The sequence below is a fragment of the Aphelocoma coerulescens genome, chromosome 28 (genome assembly GCF_041296385.1).
Source record: "Aphelocoma coerulescens isolate FSJ_1873_10779 chromosome 28, UR_Acoe_1.0, whole genome shotgun sequence".
Lineage (NCBI taxonomy): Eukaryota > Metazoa > Chordata > Aves > Passeriformes > Corvidae > Aphelocoma > Aphelocoma coerulescens.
Window position 1 is genome coordinate 1,887,877 of NC_091041.1, and position 17,124 is coordinate 1,905,000.

Below are 17,124 nucleotides of genomic sequence, written 5' to 3' on the forward strand. Positions count from 1 at the left end.
ACAAACACACAGGGACCAGAGTGGTTTTCTCCCGCATTTATTTGCTCCCATCTCCATCCCAAGCCCAGCGGCACCAGGAGATGGCCAATGGCAGATGCAGCTACACAGCGCAGGCCTGGCATGGGAGGCAGGGGCAGGAACACCCTGGCCCCATCAGACCCAGGGCCAGGGCCAGGCCCACGTAGTGCTAAGTAAGAAAATAAGACACTCTCTAATTACAGTCTGAGATTAATGACAGGCAGCCCCGGGGACACCGACCCCGACCCCGGTTGCCAGCACAGTGGTCCCACGAGAGCAGGGGGGCTCAGGCAAAAGGGGCAGGAGGCAAAAGCCAGTGCAGCACACCCGGGGTCCCTGCAAGCAAGAAGGGGTCGGCCACAGCTCCCCTGCTACAGGGGTCTCCACCCCAGGACAGGGTGGGTCCCACCTCCTCTCTTCCAGGGGTCCCCACCATGGGAGGGGGTCAGTCCCAGCTCTCCCCTGCTCCCTGCCCCAGGAGCAGGTCAGTTCCAGCTCCCCTCTGGCCTGAAGAGTTTTATTGCTTTCAGGAGCTCACTGCCTGGTCCCAGATATGAAGGGGAAGGAGGAGAGCCAAGCAGGGTGACAGGGGCAGGGGCTGAAGGCACCCATTAAATAAAAGCAGAGGCAGGCACTGGGAAGGAGCTGCCCCCATGCCCTTGCTGGGATGAGACCAAGGGGCTCCCCAGCTGGCCAGGGGACAGGAGGCAGCAGCAGGACCAAGGGGGTCCCAGTCATTCCCCACTGCCCCCCATCCCCACAGCCCCGGTTCACCCTGAAGGGGTTCACTCCAGGCCCAACCCCACCAGCACCTCCCCTGCCCCAGTCCAGCTTCAGGGACCCTGGTTGGCAAGGCAGGGCTGGGGGGCTCAGGGGAGAGCAGGGGGTGCTCATGCCAACGCTGACCCTCTCCCAGCGCTGCCCCAGCCGGGCTCTCAGCCCTGTCACCGCTTGTCCCCCGGAGCTGCTGCGGCCACGGGTCGGGCGCTCCGGGCTGGGGGGTCCCAGCTGCAGGAAGGTGCGAGGGGCAGGGGGAGCAGCCAGACCCCCTGCAGAGACTGTCCCTTGAGTGAGCTCCAAGGGACAGCCCCGGGGTCCAGCCAGCCCCAGGGTCTGGAAGGACTGGTCCTCTCACAAGTGTTCACTGAGGAGGGAGAAAAGAACGGCTGAGTCACAGAATCCCACAATGGTTTGCACCGGAAGGGATCTTAAAGTTCATCCAGCTCCTCCCCCTGTCATGGGCAGGGACACTGTCCCAGGCTGCTCCAAGCCCCAATGTCCAGCCTGGCCTTGGACACTTCCAGCAGCCACAGCTGCTCTGGGCACCCTGTGCCAGGGCCTGCCCACCCTCCCAGGGAACAATTCCTGCCCAATCTCCCATCCAGCCCTGCCCTCTGGCACTGGGAAGCCATTCCCTGGGTCCTGGCCCTCCATGCCTTGTCCCCAGTCCCTCTGCAGCTCTCCTGGAGCCCCTTTAGGCCCTGCAAGGGGCTCTGAGCTCTCCCTGGAGCCTTCTCCTCTCCAGGTGAGCACCCCCAGCTCTCCCAGCCTGGCTCCAGAGCAGAGGGGCTCCAGCCCTGCAGCAGCTCTGTGGCCTCCTCTGGAGTGGCTCCAGCAGATCAGCATCTTTGGACATGGGGACACCTCCTGAATTAGAGACTGGGCTTCCCTCTCCCACAGCTCCCTGGAGCAGCTCCAAGTCCATCTCTGTCCACACCTTCCCTGCTCAGCTCCCATCACCACCGGCTCGAGGTCAACCCCACAGTCCCATGGGGACACCCATGCCAGGGTCCCAGCCCTGCGCTCACCTGGCGATCCGGGACAGGATCTCCTTGACACGCAGCACCAGTGGCTCGTGCTGCAGGGGGTTGCTCTCAATGGCACTGTGCAGTTTGGCCATGTAGAAGTCCAGGGTGCTCAGCGTGGGCGTCTCCCCAGTGCCTGTGAGGTGACAGCCCAGTGAGCAGGGCCAGCAGGTCCCCACCCAACCCTGCCCATGCACTGGGGACTGCAGAAGGGACCCCAGCACCAGGTGCCACCTCCTGCCCTGGCACAAGCCCAGGAACACACGGATTTGGGCTAATCTGGGGTGCAGCTGTGAGTGTGGCTCCAGAGAAACAGGATCCCAGCCTGCCTCGCTCCAGGACAGGGAAGCCAGCTGGCTGTCACACCCCTGGGCTTCCTGGAAAGCCTCCCACGTGCTGCAGGATCCCACCCCAGCAGCAGATGGGCACTGACCAGCACCCCACTGCCCCACAGTGCTCCCCTGCACGGGATGGGGGGACCCCTCAGTGCCCCTCTGCCCAGGCAAGGGTCCCAGCAGCCGGGGGGCCCCACAGCTGCCCCCAACTCACCGGGGATGGGCAGGGAGGCGAAGCTGGCAGTGAGGGCCTGCCGCACGGACTGCAGCTGCTGCTGCAGGGCCAGGGTCTGCCGCTCCTCCTGCGCCAGCTCCTGCTCCAGCTTCTCCTTGGCGCAGTTCATGCTCTCCGTGTGCTTCTGCAGGATGGCGTTCTGCTCCTCGAACTCCGTGTTCATCTTGCGCAGGCGCCGCAGCTCGGCCTCCCGGGCTGCCGGGACAGCACCGTGTCCACCGGGACAGACCCCGACCCCCATCTTCCAAACCCAAACCCCATTCCAGCCACAGCTCTTCCAAGAAGCTCTGTGTCACCAACACCCAGGCTCCAGCCAGGACCTGGTCCCTCCATCTGGGCTCCCCAGGGACCTTGCACAGCCCCTACCTTTGTTTTGGTCCAAGAACTCCTCAGTGAAGATGGGCACATCAAAGGTGGAGAAGGTGTCACTGCACTCGCCAGCCTGAGGGACAAGAGGGAGGGGTTGGGCAGGGCTGAGCCCACCAGAGGGGACCCCAACACCTTGGGGCCGGGCTGATGAAGGCACTGGGACAGGGTGAGGGCTGGCCCTGCTGGGCAAGTGGGGAGGGAGGATGGCTATGCTCTGCCTCCCACCCCTCCAGGAACCTGGGACTCACAGCCCCAGAACTCTCTGCCCACCCACACCTGCAGCCAGCCCAGCAGTGCCACGTGCCTCAGTTTCCCCACACACAGACCTGACAGGGCCTTACCTTGTGCGGGTGTCCGTTGAGCAGGGTGTTCACGGCCACCGCGCCCACGTCCTCTGCAGGGGAGGAAGGAGGTCACCCCGGGGGCCGGCCTCGTGTCCCCGAAAGGCTCTGACAGCACCTGGCTGGATCCTGGCAGCCATTGCTCCCACAACCCACCTTTCTTGATCTTTTTCTCCTGGATCTTCTCCGTGCACATTTTGTAGGCCTCTGACTGCTGATATTCCCGCAGCTCCTTCATGTACTGCTGCTTCTCCCGCTCCGCTTCATCCAGGTACCGCTGTGGCAGGGCACAGAGGGGCCTCAGCCTGGCCCAACCCAGGCTCCCGGGAGCTGCTGACCCCTCCCTGCCCAGCTCTCACTCCCCAGCACTGGTCCCAACAACTTCCCTGGAGCAAGCTCAGGGGTTCGGGGAGCAGGCTGTGGAGCTGCCCAGCCTCGGGGGTTTCTCCTGGGAGCCAGTACCTGCTTCTCCGAGAGCTGCAGTTTGCTCCACTCTGCTCCCAACATCTTAGTGATCTCCGGGAAGGGCAGGTCAGGATGCTGCGTGCGGATCTGCTCGCGCCGCTCGTTCAGGAAGCGCACGTAGCCCGTCACGGGGGCTTTGGGGCCGTTGGGAAGGATCTTCTTCCTCTTCTTGCCCTTGGGCCAGCCCCTCTTCTTCACCGGCTGGCACCCATGGGGAAGGGACAGCCCGTCAAGGATCAGAGCCATCGCATCAGTGGGACATGGGAGAAGCCCCCAGACCCACCTGGGCCACACAGCCCTCAAGGGAAAGTCTGAGCCCTTCCTTGGCCCATGGCCACAGCCACAGACTCACCTGGGCTGCTGCAGGGCAAGCCGAGGGACAGGGACAGGGACAGCCCCAGGCCGGGCACCTTGGGCCCCACTCCCAGGAATCATGTGAGAAGGGACACGGGCTCCAGGACTCACCTCCTCCTCTGGCTTCTCGCCGCCCACCCGTGCCGACTCTCCCTTCTCCTGCTTGATGGCCACCAGGAAGTTCCCATGCTGAGCCTTGCCCGTGGCGTGTCTGCAGCCAGAGAGCACCATCAGAGAGGGCTGGGACACCATGGGGACCAACAGTGACACATCCCCCAGCAGTGTGACCTCGCACTCACTGGCTCCCCCAAATCCCCCGACTCAAACAGCCCCAAACCCGGCACCGGCCATGAAGCCCCTGTTCCCATGAGGGGAGGCTACAGCAGAGCAAGGGCACTGGAGCAGAGCCTAGCACTGGGTGAGCAGGGCAGCCCTGCACACAAAAGCCGCCCTGAGGTCTGGTGGCAGTGCTGAGACTCCTCATCAGGGACATTTGGAAGGGGGTTGGCTCTTGGAGTCAGGTAACTTCAACAGTCACATCCCTGCCTGTCACCTGGGCTCGGGTCACACCTTGGTGAGGAGTCCCAAGGGACTCTGTGAGGGAGGAGGAGCGCAGGGGTTTGGATCCTGGCTCCAGAGGCACCCCCTGGAAGCATCACCCACACCCAAGGAACCCTGGAGGCAGAGGGTGAGGGCAGGACGCTGGCTCGACCTGCTCTGACCACAACCACCCCGGCAGGTTCGTGCTGTCTGACACCTCCCCGACACCTCGAGCGGCCGCAGCGCAGGGCCCAGCCCCGCTCCCCAGGTCACTGCCACGGCTTTACAGATCAGCAGCTGCCTCAGGCAGAGCCTCCCTGCCCCACTGGGCACCCACGGGTACCACTCTGGGTGGGTAGAGCCTCTCTGTTCCACCACAGCATCATCCTGGGGCTCCCCAAGCCCCCCCCAGCACCTCCTCCATGCCAGCCCTGTCCCATTCACACTCCCGGGTGCTCAAGGCAGCTCCTGCTCTGCTGGAAATGTTTTCACCACACCAGGGGAGCCACAAAGGGCTCCAGAGTATCACCAAATGATGCTTGCTTGGGTTCCAACCAGGGCCCCAGACTTGGGAACCAGCCCGGGGCCAAGCACAAGCCCCGGCACAGACACGTGCCAAAAGCCACAGCGATCCCAACCTGCTCAGGATGCACCTTGGAATTTCCCTTGTGTTTGCCACATGACGTAGCTGGAGCACACCCCAATCCCTGCAGAGACCCCAAGCTATTGCCATCATTTCTCACCCAGACAAGCCATCCTTGCAGCTAATTCAGGCAGCCCCTTCCGTGAGCCCCCAGCAGAAGCTGCCACTGCACCAGCCCTTGCAGACAAGGTGGGACGAGTCCCTCCACTGGAATCAGAGGCCAGCCAGTGGCCACACTCACAAAAAAGCCTACAGAAAGGTGTGAGACCACCTCTTCTTCCAGCTCATGGGGGGAAAGAACCCTTCAAGGCTGTGCAGAATCATGGCCAGTCTTTGGCTTTATCAGTTCCAAGAGCAATGTTCCCAGTGATGTCCACAGCATCATCATGTTTGCCAGGAACACATCAACACCCTCCAGCATCAGATGGATCACCCTCCCCCCTTGCGATCCGGATTCCTAGCGTGCCTAAGGATGCTTTTTAAAGTAAAGTTATCTCAGACAAGATTCCTCCTCAGCCAGTTTGCTCTGGAATCCACCTCCCTCCACCTCTGAGGCACTTCCCCATCCGCCCACCCCCCCTCCCCCGTGCCAGAAGGGCCAAGGCCAGCTCAGGACAGCACAAATCCCACAGGAATTCAGCCCTCACTGGTTCTGATCTCCCAAGATGCTTAGAATCAGAGAATCCTGAAATATCCCAAGCTGGAAGGGACCCTCAGGGATCATCACTGCAACCCCTGGCCCTGCCCAGACACCCCAACAACCCCACCCTGGGCATCCCTGAGAGCGCTGTCCAAACGCTCCTGCAGCTCTGGCAGCCTCGGGGCCGGGACCATTCCCTGGGGAGCCTGGGCAGTGCCCAGCAGCCTCGGGGGGAAGAACCTTTCCCTGAGCTCCATGCCCAGCCCTGACCCAGCTCCAGCCGTTCCCTGGGCTCCTGTCCCTGTCCCAGAGCAGAGCTCAGCCCCTGCCCCTCCGCCTCCCCTCGGGAGGAGCTGCAGCCCCCAGGAGCCTCCCCTCAGTCTCCTCTGCTCCAGCTGAACGAGCCAAGTGCCCTCAGCCGCTCCTCAGACCCTTCCCCAGCTCCGTGTCCCTCCTTTGGACACTCTCCAACAGCTTTGGACCCTTCTGATCTTGTGGTGACCAGAGTGCCCCCAGCACTGGAGTGCCCCAGTGCAGAGCAGAGCGGGACAATCCCTCCCCAGCACACACAGAGCACCCCAAGGCTCGGAGTTTCCCCAGGGGCACCGACACAGGGCAGGCCGGCCGGAGGAGGTTGTGGCAGGGGGCGGCACTTACAGCAGGGCGGCGGGCGGCTGCTTGGTGCTGTGGGCCATGGGCGGGGGTCTCGCTCAGCACCCTGCGGACAGAGCCCAGCTGGCACCGCCATCGGGCTGGGGGTGCCCACCGGTGTTCCCCTGCCGAAGCCGCCCTCGCAGGTGTCTCTCTCGTGGGGAAATCACAGGACCCCTCCCCGAAGGGCCTCTCCTCCCCCAGCCAGTCCCTCACTGGCCTCTCCACCCCCCACAGCCCCCAGGGCCCCGGCACGAGCTCCGGCCCGCTCCCACTGACCCTCCCCCCCTCCCTGGGGGTGCCCCCACGGGCTCGTTCCCCTCGCCCCCCTCCCACCCGCGATCCCCTGGGCCCTCCCCTGCAGAATCGCCCCCTCCCTCGAGGCCCATCGCAGCCCCAACAGGTTCATCCCCATAACACTGCGCACCCCCTCGCACCCCCAGTGCCCCCCGGTACCCCCTCACCGCCCCTCCGCCTCTCGCCCCCCCTCCTGGGGTCCCACCGCGGCGCCCCAGCGGGCTCGCCCCCACACCTCGCCCTCTATCCGCGGTCCGCCCCCCGCCCCCCATCGGATCCCCCCATGGAAACCCCCATGGAATCGCCCGTCCGGACCCGCCGCCGCCGCCGCTCACCTGACCACGCCCCTCTATTATTATGCAAACGAGGCTCCGGCCGCGCCGCCCTCGATTGGCCGCTCGGCGCCGACTCGTTGAGCGCAGCCCCACGCGGATTGGCTGGATCTGATTACGTCAGAGGGAAGCGGCGGAAGGCAGGGCGGGGCCGGCGGGCGCGGCGCGCGCGCGCGGCCGGCGGCCCGACCAATCAGCAGCCAGCGTGGGGACGAGGAAGTGTTGTGGGGAGGGCAGCGCCTTAAAGGGGCACCGACCAAGAGGTGGGGGCGCACCGCCCGCGGCCCGCTGCGGGCAGCGCCTTAAAGGGGCAACGTCACGGCGGGGTCCCACCGCCACCGACCCGTTCCAGTGACCCCAGTACCTTCCCATCGCTCCCAGTAACCTCAGTGCCCACCGCAGCGCTGATCCACTGATTCAGTTACCCTCCCCCACCGCTCCCAGCAGCCCCAGTACCCACCCAGCAGGGGGTTCCCATGACACCAGTAGTTGTCCCAGGGACCCCAGTACTTCCCCAACACTGTTTCCTGTCACCCCAGTACAGCCCGTACTGGTCCCAGTCACTCCATTAAATACACAAGGGGAGGTCCACCACGACCTCCAGTCTGCTCCCAGTGTCTCCAGTATTCACACTGTTGGGGATCCCCCTGGTGCCTGTAGTCACCCCAGAGTCTCAGTGACCCTTATACTCCTCTCAAGAGGGTCCCAGTGCCCCCAGTACTACTCGTACTGGTCCCAGTCACACCAGTACCTACTCAAGAGGAGGTCCCAGTTGCCCAAGTATGCCCACACTACTCCCAGTGACACCAGTATTCACCCAAGAGGGGGTGTCGTGCGACTCCAGTAGCCACCCCAGAGTCCAGTGACCCCAGTACTCGCTCCACAGTGTCCCCAACCACCCCAGTACAGCCCATAATGGCCCCAGACACACCATTACCCAGAAGGTCCCAGTCACCCTAGTACCTGCCCCCCCAACTCCTACTGACCCCAGTGCCCATCCAAGCAAGGGCTCCCCACGATATCTGTAGTCATCCCAGTGTCCCAGTGACTCCCATCTGACTGGTTCCAGTGCCCACAAATCCCTGTACCCTCACTCCTGTAGTCTGACACTCCCCACTTAGTGCATACTGGGATATTGGGGTGACTGGGAGCAGTGTGATGGTGTATTGGGATCACTGGAACTCAGGCAACTGCTGGCATCATGAGGACCCCTTGCTTGAATACCAGGGTTACTGGGAGCAGTGTGGGTGTACTGGTGTCACTGGAATTCTGGGGTGCCTACTGACAGCATGGGGACCTCCTGCTTGGGTGGGTACTGGGGTCACTGGGAGCAGTGTGGGGGTACTGGAGTGACTGGGACATTCCCTTGTGTGGGTAACGGGGTGGCTGGGACTGTTACAGACAGCACTGGTGTGACTGGGAGCAGTGTGAGGGTACTGGGGCCTGTGGGACTGCTGCGGGCAGGACAGGAGCGACTGGAAGACGTGTGGCGATAATACTGGGATCACTGCGGGGACAGCACTGCCGTGACCACGAGCAGTACAGGGCCGTTACTGGGTGACTGGGAGCAGTATGGGGACAGCACTGGTGTGACCGGGAGCAGTGTCGTGGTACTGGTATAGGGCCACTGCTGGTGTGACTGAGAACGGTGTGGGGACTGGGAACGGTGTGGGGACTGGGAACGGTGTGGGGCAGCCCTGATGTGACTGGGAGCAGTGTGGCGGTACTGCTGTGTCTGGCAGCAGTGTGGGGACAGCGGCGGAGTCACTGGGAGCGGTGTGGGGACAGCACTGGTGTCACTGGGAGCGGTGTGGGGACAGCACTGGTGTCACTGGGCGCTCACCCGCTCCCGCCTCCCCCCCGCCCGGGTCACCCCCCGCTCTCCCCGCCCAGGACGCGGCGGCCCCGGGGGGGGTCACCGGTCTCGGCCGGTCCCTCCCTGTCCCTCCCTGTCCCCTCCCATTCCCTCCCTCCCATTCCCTGCCGGTCCCTCCCGCCGGGCCCGTCCCGCTGCTGTCCCCGCGGGCTCCGGCCGGGCCATGGCGGAGTCCCCGCAGTCCCCGGCGGCCCCGGGCCCGGCGCTGCCGCTGCGGGCGCGGCTCAGCTTCGCGTGCGGGCACTTCCTGAACGACGCGTGCTCGGCGCTGTGGTTCACCTACCTGCTGCCCTTCCTGCACGCCGTGCTGGGCTACGGGCACGGCGCGGCCGGCGCGCTGCTGCTCGCCGGGCAGGCGGCCGACGGACTCTGCACGCCCCTGCTCGGCTTCGAGGCCGACCGAGCCCACGGCTGCGGCCGCTACGGGCGCAGGAAGGGCTGGCACCTGGCCGGTGGGTTCGGGGCACCGGAGGGACCGGGGACATCTAGACGGGGGGTGCGGGGGACCGGGAGTTTTGATGGGGGGAGCTGGGTGGAGAGGGGTGACCCCGGGAGAGCCTTTCTGGGGTGCCCGGGGTGGAGGGCGGTGACCCTGGAGGGCTTTGCTGGGGTGTTTTGGGTGGGGGACACCCGGGGGAGCCTTTCTGAGATGCTCTAAGTGAAGAGGGATGGCCCCAGGGGAGCTTTTCTGGGGTGTCCTGAGGGGGCGACATCTGAGGGGGGAACTTTGCTGGGATGCCGTTAAGTAAAGAGGGATGACCCCGGGGGAGCTTTTCTGTGTGGCTGTGTTGGGGAACATCCAGGCGAGCTTTTCTGGGATGCTCTAAGTGAAGAGAGATGGCCCCGGGGAGCCTTTCTGGGGTGCCGTGGGTGGAGATGGGTGGCCCTGGGGAGACTTCCTGGGGTGTCTGTGTTGGGGGAAATCCAGTAGAGCCCTTCTAGGATGCTCTAAGTGGAGAGGGACGGCCCTGCGGGACCCTACTGTGTTGTTCTGTGTTGAAGGACACGTAGGGGAGCCTTTCTGGGGTGCTCAGAAAGGGGTGGCCTATCCAAGGTGTCTCGGGTGAAAATGGGTGGCCCCGGGGTAGCCTTTCTGGGGTGGCCTGGATGGAGATGAATGGCCATGGGGAGCCTTTTTGGGGTGCCTGGGTTGGGGGCCACAAAAGGGAGCGTTTCTGGAGTGCCATGGGTGGGACACACTGCTGGGGTGCCAAAGATAAGAGATGGGTAACCCCAAGGGGCTTTGGTTGGGGGAGGGGAAGAGTGTGGCTGTGAAGGAGACTTTTTGGGGTGCTCTGGGTTCGGGGTCACCTGGGTGAGCCTTTCTGGGATGCTCTAAATGGATGCATCTAAGGATGGCTGGGGGAGGCCTTTCTGGGGTGCCCTGAGGGTGTGGACTGAGGTGCCTATCCAAGGTGACGTGTGAAAATGGGTGACCCTGGGGGAGCTTTTCTGGGATGCCCGGGGTGGGAGACACCCTGCTGGGGTGCCCAGAAGGGGTAAGGGTGGCCCCAAGGAGCCTTTCTGAAATGCCCTGATTAGGGGCTACCCAGGAGAACCTTTCTGGGATGCCCTAAGAAGAGAGGGATGACCTTGGGGGAACCTTTCTAGGGTGCCCAGGGTGGGGTACAGCTGGGGGGGGTTGCTGGGGGATGCTGGCTGGAGGGGGTTGGCCCCAAGCAGCTCTGCTGGGTGGACATGGGTGGCCCTGGAGGAGCCTCTCTGGGGTACAGGATCAGCCCCAGGGTACCTTTCTGGGGTGCCCTGGAAGAGGGGGAATGAGACCAAGGGTGCCTTTCTGGGTTAGGGGGGATCAGCCTTGGGGATTCCCTGGAGCAGGGAGGAACCAGGGTGCTTTGTGGTGTGGAGGTCTCCCTGAAGATGTGGGAGCCTTTCTGGGGAGGGGGACCGTCATGTGGCAGTGAGGTGGGGACAGGGTCCCCCCAGCTGGAGAGGGGCAGCCCCAGGGCTGAGCAGAATTGCGTGCCCTGGGGTGGAAGGGAGCAGCCTCTCCACGGAAGGGGGGGTTGTGCTTGGGGCTTTTGGGGTGCCTGGTGGAGGGTGAAGGGGCTCTGGTGCATTGGCAGTGCCCTGGGTGACAGGAGATGGACCTGGGCTGCTCTGTGAGGAGGGGATAGCCTGGGAGGTGCCTATCTGGGATCCCCTGTGGCAGCGAAGTGGGGACAGAGGCGTTCCATGTAGGGGACAGCGGGATGCTGAGGCTGGATGGGGAAGGGGCACCATGGTGTCCCTGTCCTGCCTGGGCACCATCCCACCCTGGGGCTCCCCGCTGCCCCAAGGGCTTTGCGCGAGTGGCAGCGAGTTGGGGTGAGAGCCACGTGCTCAGACCTTGGAGCAGTAGCAAAACCAAGACCAGCAGTAAAATCTGGGCTCCCAAAAGCCCAGGTGCTTCCTGAGCAGCTCTTGGTGTCCCCAGGGGGGACCCTGCAGCGTGGGGCCCTTGGCTGTGCTGGGACTGGGCACCCCGGGGGCCAGCAGTGGGGTATGGCCATGGGATGCACAGGAGGCTCTGGCTCACGGGAATTATTGACAGGTTCGTCTTGTATTGTGCCCTGGGTCAAAAAATGCAACGGAGTGCAGGGGCTGGCGGGGACCCATCTGTCGGGGTCCCTCTCTGAGGGGACAGTGTGACATGGAGAGCAGTGTGGGGAGGAGAGGGGTCCTTGGTCCCTCTCTGAAGGGACCGCATGGCCTGAAGAGGGGTCCTTGGTGCTGTGAGTGGTGCAGGAGCCTGCACATCCTGCTTAGCTGGCACTGGGGATGGGGCAGTTGATGGAAGAAATAGCCATTGATAACAACCCTCGATAACAACCGGGTGTTGCCTCACCCGGAGCAAACCCGCGCCGAGTGAGGACGGTTGTAATGTGGGTGCTCTTATCTCGATCCCAAATTTATCTCGACCAACCACTTCGTGCAACCCAACAGCAGCCTGATAAAGCGTCTGACCTCGCCGGAGCTTGGCTTGGTGAGTCAGGGAGAGTGCTGAGGGGGCAGCTTCACCCCTGGCTCAGCGTCAGCAGCATCGGCGCCCTAGATTTAGGGAAGTGGCCGGAGCTGTTCCGTCCCCCTGCTCCAGCCGGGTGCTGCCCCATGAGCACAGAGGGGAAGTCCTAACTCAGGCCCTGCACGGGGGCTGCAGGAGCAGAGCACAGCCCAGCAGGGATGGCGGCTGGAGAGGGATAGGGGCTGGAGCAGGGATGCAGGCTGTTTCCCAGGCTGGAGCGTGGGTTATTCCCAAGGAAGCCCAGCGCCCACCTTGGCTGACCACAGAGTGACCAGTGGTGGTGGCAAACCCACCGGAGCCGGCTGTGCCGGGGCCGCTCGGCTCCCTCGATCACGCTGCAGCGAGGGGTGTCGTGTGGGACCGGGGTGTCTCGTCCGGTGGCAAACCCGTGCTCAGATCAGAGGAAACGTTGTGAAACCGCAGCCTCGGGGCGGGGGACACACCACGAGTTGCTATCGGTGACATCTCCCCGCCGCGGCCGCGGTTCCGGGTGTTCCCACAGGAGATCCCGGATCTCCCCGTCTGATCGCCAGCTCTTTTTTGGGGTCCAGCTTCCTGTCACAGTGGGGAGGAAGGGTGAGCGTCTCTTTGATGCCTGTCTGAGCCTGTCTGGCAGTGCTGTCCCAAAATCCCTGCCCCAGGCACCTGTGCCGAGCAGCCTGGCATTCCCGTGCCCCGCGGGGCCAGCGATGAGAACCCGGGCCTCTGCCTGCCCTGGGATGCTGCAGGGGTGGGCAGGATGGTCTTGGGGGGGTCCCATGGCCCCACTCGGGAGAGCAGGGGGTCCCCAGGACCCCTCTGACTCAGTGCAGCCACTCCTGGGCACTTGGGGTACATGGGTGTTGGGGTGCCAGAGGGGCACAGCTCTGCGGGGTGGCCAGGTGGGATGACCCTGGTGGTGGGGACTGCCTGTCCCGGGGGGCCACGAGGAGGAGGTGACACTCCTGTGGTTGTGCTGGTGGCGATGGTTCATGGGTGGGCACAGGAGCAGCCCTGGAGGTCCCACAGCCCCTGTCCCAGTGCTCCCCTGGGAGCCCTCACAGCCCTCAGGGGGCTGCAGAGCCTGACCCTGTGGGGCCCTGGGACCCTCACCCCTCATCTGGGCCCAGTTAAGACCCAGGGAACAGAGAGGATCTGGGCTGGTTTGAGCCTTCGTGGACTTTCCCATGCCTGTGGTTTGTCTGGGGCAGAGGCACCACGTGTGCCTGAGTCCCCTGTCCTTTGGAGCTCCTGGAGCACCAAAGCCGACTGTGAGCCAATGTGGGGACCCAGCACCCCTTGGTGGGATGGATGGGGCTGGGCTGGGATTGTCACTGCTGCCCTTGGCGCTGCCCTTGGCTTTGCCCTGGCCCTGCATGGCTGTGCCGTGTGGGAGCAAGGAGGAGGAGGAATTGCCCTTCATGGGTGGGAGGAAGAGGAATCACTCATGAGGAAGAGAGGTTCTTGCAAAGTGGAGAGGATACCTTGGGGACCTGGCAAAGCAGGTTCCCCTCAGCTGCAGGAACAGCTCTTCATCAGCATGCAGAGAAGCTGGGGACATGTAGGACAGTACCGGGGGACATGTGGGACAGGGCACCAGGCTCTGCATCGGGGCCTGGGGGCCTGTGGAGCTGCTTAGCAGATAAACTGTAACTTTGGGAAAGGGGAGGGAGAGGCCAGGCTGGCCTGTCTGCCCTACCCACAGCATCCCCAGGCTGCGTCCCCATGCTGTCACGCTACAGAAGAGGGAGGAGCCTGGCTCTGGTGTCCCTGACTCAGCAGGGCCTTCCCGGAGCCCCCCATGGCTCTGTGTCACCCTGTCATGCAGCGGGTGATGTCTGTGAGCATGGCAGAAGCATGACTCTCTCTGCCAGCCCCACTCTGCCAGCCCCACGGGAGGGGAAACGTGGAGACAGATGGGGTGCCAGTGCCCATGGGACACCCAGAGCCCTCCCAGCCTAGGGGTGCCATATCACCATGGGCAGGCAGCAGAGGGGTTATCTGACTGGTTATCTGCACCTGGGGACAGCAAGAACCTCTTGGTGGCTGTGGGTGTGACAGTGAGGGTCTGTCATGATGTCTTGAGGGGACAGAGCAGTGCCAGCACTGTGCTGGGGAAGCACCTTGACTGGGGGGTGTCTGTCTGTGCTGGGTGCCAGAGGGAAGGACATTCCCTGTGCAGGATGGGCTGAGGGGGTGTCTAGAGCTCCACGTGTCTCAGCTGGCTGAGGAAGGGGCCGACCTCCCTCCCCAGCTCCGGGGTAGAACCTGTCCTGGAGAGGGCTGTCTGTGTCACATTGGAGTCCCAGCCAGGTGTGCAGCTTCTCACTGCTCCACTCTCTCCCCAGGCACCACCTGTGTCCTCGTGTCCTTTCCCTTTGTCTTTAGCCCCTGCCTGGCCTGCAGGGAGAGCACTCCACAGTGGGCAGCCTTCATCTACTACCTCCCCTTCATCGTCATCTTCCAGTTTGGCTGGGCGGCCACGCAGGTGTCCCACCTGGCCCTCATCCCTGAGCTGGTGAGCAGTGACCATGGGAAGGTGGAGCTCACGGCTTTCAGGTGAGCACAGCCACACCTGGGAGTCCCCTGGGGCCGGGGGAGCTGTCCTGCCCATGCTGGGTCCCACTGCTGTGTGACAGGAGGTCCCTGGGTGCTGTGGCACACCAGAGACCTTGGCATGGCAGGACGAGGACTGGGCCATGTGGGTGTCCTATGGGATGTGCCAAAGGACACTGGTCCTGGGTTGGTGGCCCAAAGCCTTTGGTGCCAGGAGGGAGTGTCTTGATGCCAGGGATGTCAGTGATGCAGCCTGTGGGACACTTCCTGAGCTGGGGACACTTCTCCTTTGGGAACTGGGGGTGGCGTTCAGCGAAGGGACTGTTCCTCCCAGATGCCCTTGGGGAGAGCTGGACATGGCTGTGAGGACTGTCCTGGAGGTGAGATGTCCCCAGGGCCAGGTGGGCAGTGCACTTGGCTCATCTCTGTCAGGATCAGGATGTGGGGTGGATGGGGTGTTTATCCCATGGAGCAGGGTGAGCAGGAAGGATGTGGGGTAACTGTGGGGCCAAGTGGTCCCACTCTGGGGGCACCAGGTCAGGCAGCTCATGGCATCCTTGAAGCAGAGGTGAGCTGTGGCTGGAAGGGGAACAGACTGAACTGTAGGGATCTTGGTTTCCTCCCAGTGATGCCCCAACACCTGGACTGGGCACATTGAGAGTTGCACCAGTAAGGCTGATGCCTGGCCAGGTGCCTCGCGCCCGCAGAGGTGTCGCCTCAGCTGTAGCCCTGGGGTGCAGAGGCTGTAGCACATTTGGCTTGGAGGGCAGCCATGGGCCAAGCTGTCCTGCTGTGCTGTCCCTGTGCTTGTCCCTCTGCTTGTCCCTCTGCATCGCCCTGAGGTTTCCTTCCCCTCAGGTATGCCTTCACCGTCATGGCCAACATCACTGTCTATGGCCTGACCTGGCTCCTGCTGAACTTCCAGACGGACGAGCCCGACCACATGGAGCACCTGGGCCCCCAGGACATCCCCGTGTTTCGGGTGAGTGACAGGGCACAGTCCCTGGGGTTCCCTCTTCCCATGGCTCAACTGGGGAGGTACTGGAGGAAGTCAGAGGCAGTGCCCTAAAACCTCACCAACTGGGCAAGAGCCATGCTGAGCCCTCCCTGGAGTTTGGGAACCCCTCCTTACCCTCCAGACTGCTGGGGGGCTGATGATGGGCTGCCCCCACTGCTGTGCTCACCCCCACTGCCTCACCAGAACTTGGCCCTCATCGTGGTGGGGCTGGGGGCCGTGTTCTCCCTCATCTTCCACCTGGGCACTAAGGAGAAGCCATACCCACCAAGGGTGCTGCTCGAGCCAGAGGAGAGCACCCCGCTGCTGCACAAGGAACCCCCAGGCCCCCTGCTGCTCTGGAAGGACTGGCTGCTGGAGCCCTCCTTCTACCAGGTACGGCTGGGCAGGACTCCCTTGGCCTGGGCTGCTGCCCTGCCTGGGCACCCTGGACATCCTGCAGCCAAAGGACTTGTCCAGGTGTGGGTGGGGATGGAGAGAGGGGCTGTTTTGGGCACCCATCCACCACCTCAGAGGGGCCATCCCCTTCCTGGTGGGCACCTGTGCTGTGACAGCTGGGCAGGGAAAGTCCTTCCCATGGGCTGAGTGGTGATGCCCTGGCCCTGTCCCCTCACAGGTCGCGGTGCTCTACATGGCCACCCGCCTCATTGTCAACCTGTCCCAGACCTACATCGCCATGTACCTGACCAACTCGCTGCTGCTCTCCAAGGTGGGTGCAGGGCAGGGACACGTGGGCAAGTGTCCTGATAAGGCCTGGGGCTCATCTCCTCCCTGTCCTTGTCCCTTGCAGAAGTATATTGCTACCATTCCCCTAGTGATGTACGTCAGTGGGTTCCTCTCCTCATTCCTCATGAAGCCTGTGAACAAATGGATCGGTCGGAATGTGAGTCCAGGGTGCTGGAGAGGTTGGAGTTTGACCCCAGGAGAGGCCCAGGGGCCAAATCCTGGCTGTGAGCAGAGCTCCTGGCATACCTGAGCTGGAGAGGAGGGACCCCTCATGGACTCTCTGCCAGCAACCACCCACTGCAGCATGGCTCCCACTGGGACTGGGAGTGGTGGACAGGGATGGGGGCGGGGGCCTGTCCTGCACATCCCTGGGGCTGGGGAAGGCAATGCTGGCCCAGAGTTACCATGTCCCCTTGCAGGTCTGACTGGCCTGCAGAGCCCTGTGGTAGGGGCAGAGGGGGTCTGGCTGCACTGGCCTGGGTGGGCACACAGTCTGCAGTGCCAGCAGGAGGGACCCCGCAGTGTGTCCCCTCCATGCTGTTGGGTGCCAGTGTCCCCTGCCCTCACAGACACTCTCCCACAACTCTGCCCGGGGCTCAACCCTTGGGCTGCAGAACAGCCTGGAGCACAGCAAAGACCTGCTTTTGGGGTCTCCTTGTTTAACTACACCGTGGACAGAGCCGGGGCTGTCTCTCATGGGTCCTGGGCAGTGCTGGTCCCCCTGCTTGCTCCTCCCTCACCGAGTGCCAGCTGATGTCTGAACTCCCCCCTCTCCCTCTGCCTGTCCCCATCCCAGCTGACTTATTTTGTGGGCATCCTGGTGGTCCTGGCCTTCGCCTCCTGGGTGGCCCTGGCCAGGCCGGTGGGAGATGAGATCTACGGGCTGGCCGTGTTGCTCGGGGCCGGCTCAGCCACCATCCTG

At 63.6% G+C, this 17,124-nt stretch overlaps 2 protein-coding genes across 7 annotated transcripts in view; one reads left to right on the forward strand and one right to left on the reverse strand.

Moving 5' to 3' along the window:
- Positions 1–21: 21 nt before the first annotated feature.
- HMG20B (high mobility group 20B) lies at positions 22–7,047 on the reverse strand. 5 transcript variants are annotated; one of them, XM_068997272.1, is made up of 10 exons: positions 7,029–7,047; positions 6,403–6,463; positions 4,034–4,133; positions 3,566–3,769; positions 3,260–3,380; positions 3,104–3,156; positions 2,760–2,835; positions 2,373–2,588; positions 1,827–1,959; positions 22–1,162 (listed from the first exon to the last, which is right to left on the reverse strand). In XM_068997272.1, the coding sequence occupies exons 2-10, from the start codon at positions 6,438–6,440 to the stop codon at positions 1,150–1,152; spliced, it is 954 nt and encodes a 317-aa protein (XP_068853373.1). In that variant the 5' UTR covers positions 6,441–6,463; positions 7,029–7,047; the 3' UTR covers positions 22–1,149. The 5 variants fall into 5 exon arrangements, with proteins under 5 accessions (XP_068853373.1, XP_068853371.1, XP_068853372.1 ...); XM_068997270.1 differs by having other exon boundaries at positions 7,009–7,033; XM_068997271.1 differs by lacking the exon at positions 7,029–7,047 and adding an exon at positions 6,985–7,003.
- Positions 7,048–9,010: 1,963 nt separating this feature from the next.
- Positions 9,011–17,124, forward strand: part of MFSD12 (major facilitator superfamily domain containing 12) — a 10,395-nt gene continuing 2,281 nt past the window's right edge. For both annotated transcript variants that reach the window (XM_068997320.1, XM_068997318.1), the window contains exons 1-7: positions 9,011–9,353; positions 14,254–14,464; positions 15,320–15,443; positions 15,663–15,851; positions 16,093–16,185; positions 16,267–16,359; positions 16,999–17,124. The exon at positions 16,999–17,124 is cut by the window's right edge and continues 45 nt beyond it. In XM_068997320.1, coding sequence (XP_068853421.1) covers positions 9,065–9,353; positions 14,254–14,464; positions 15,320–15,443; positions 15,663–15,851; positions 16,093–16,185; positions 16,267–16,359; positions 16,999–17,124 — 1,125 coding nt within the window. In that variant the 5' untranslated portion in view covers positions 9,011–9,064. The remainder of the gene's footprint in view (positions 9,354–14,253; positions 14,465–15,319; positions 15,444–15,662; positions 15,852–16,092; positions 16,186–16,266; positions 16,360–16,998) is intronic.

Coding starts and splice junctions, on each gene's coding strand:
- HMG20B (XM_068997272.1), bottom strand. CDS start 6,440: ATGGCCCACAGCACCAAGCAGCCGCCCGCCGCCCTGCT. Junction 2,836..3,103: donor TCAACGGACACCCGCACAAG/GTAAGGCCCTGT, acceptor CTTGTCCCTCAG/GCTGGCGAGTGCAGTGACAC. Junction 1,960..2,372: donor CGCCTCCCTGCCCATCCCCG/GTGAGTTGGGGG, acceptor GTCACCTCACAG/GCACTGGGGAGACGCCCACG.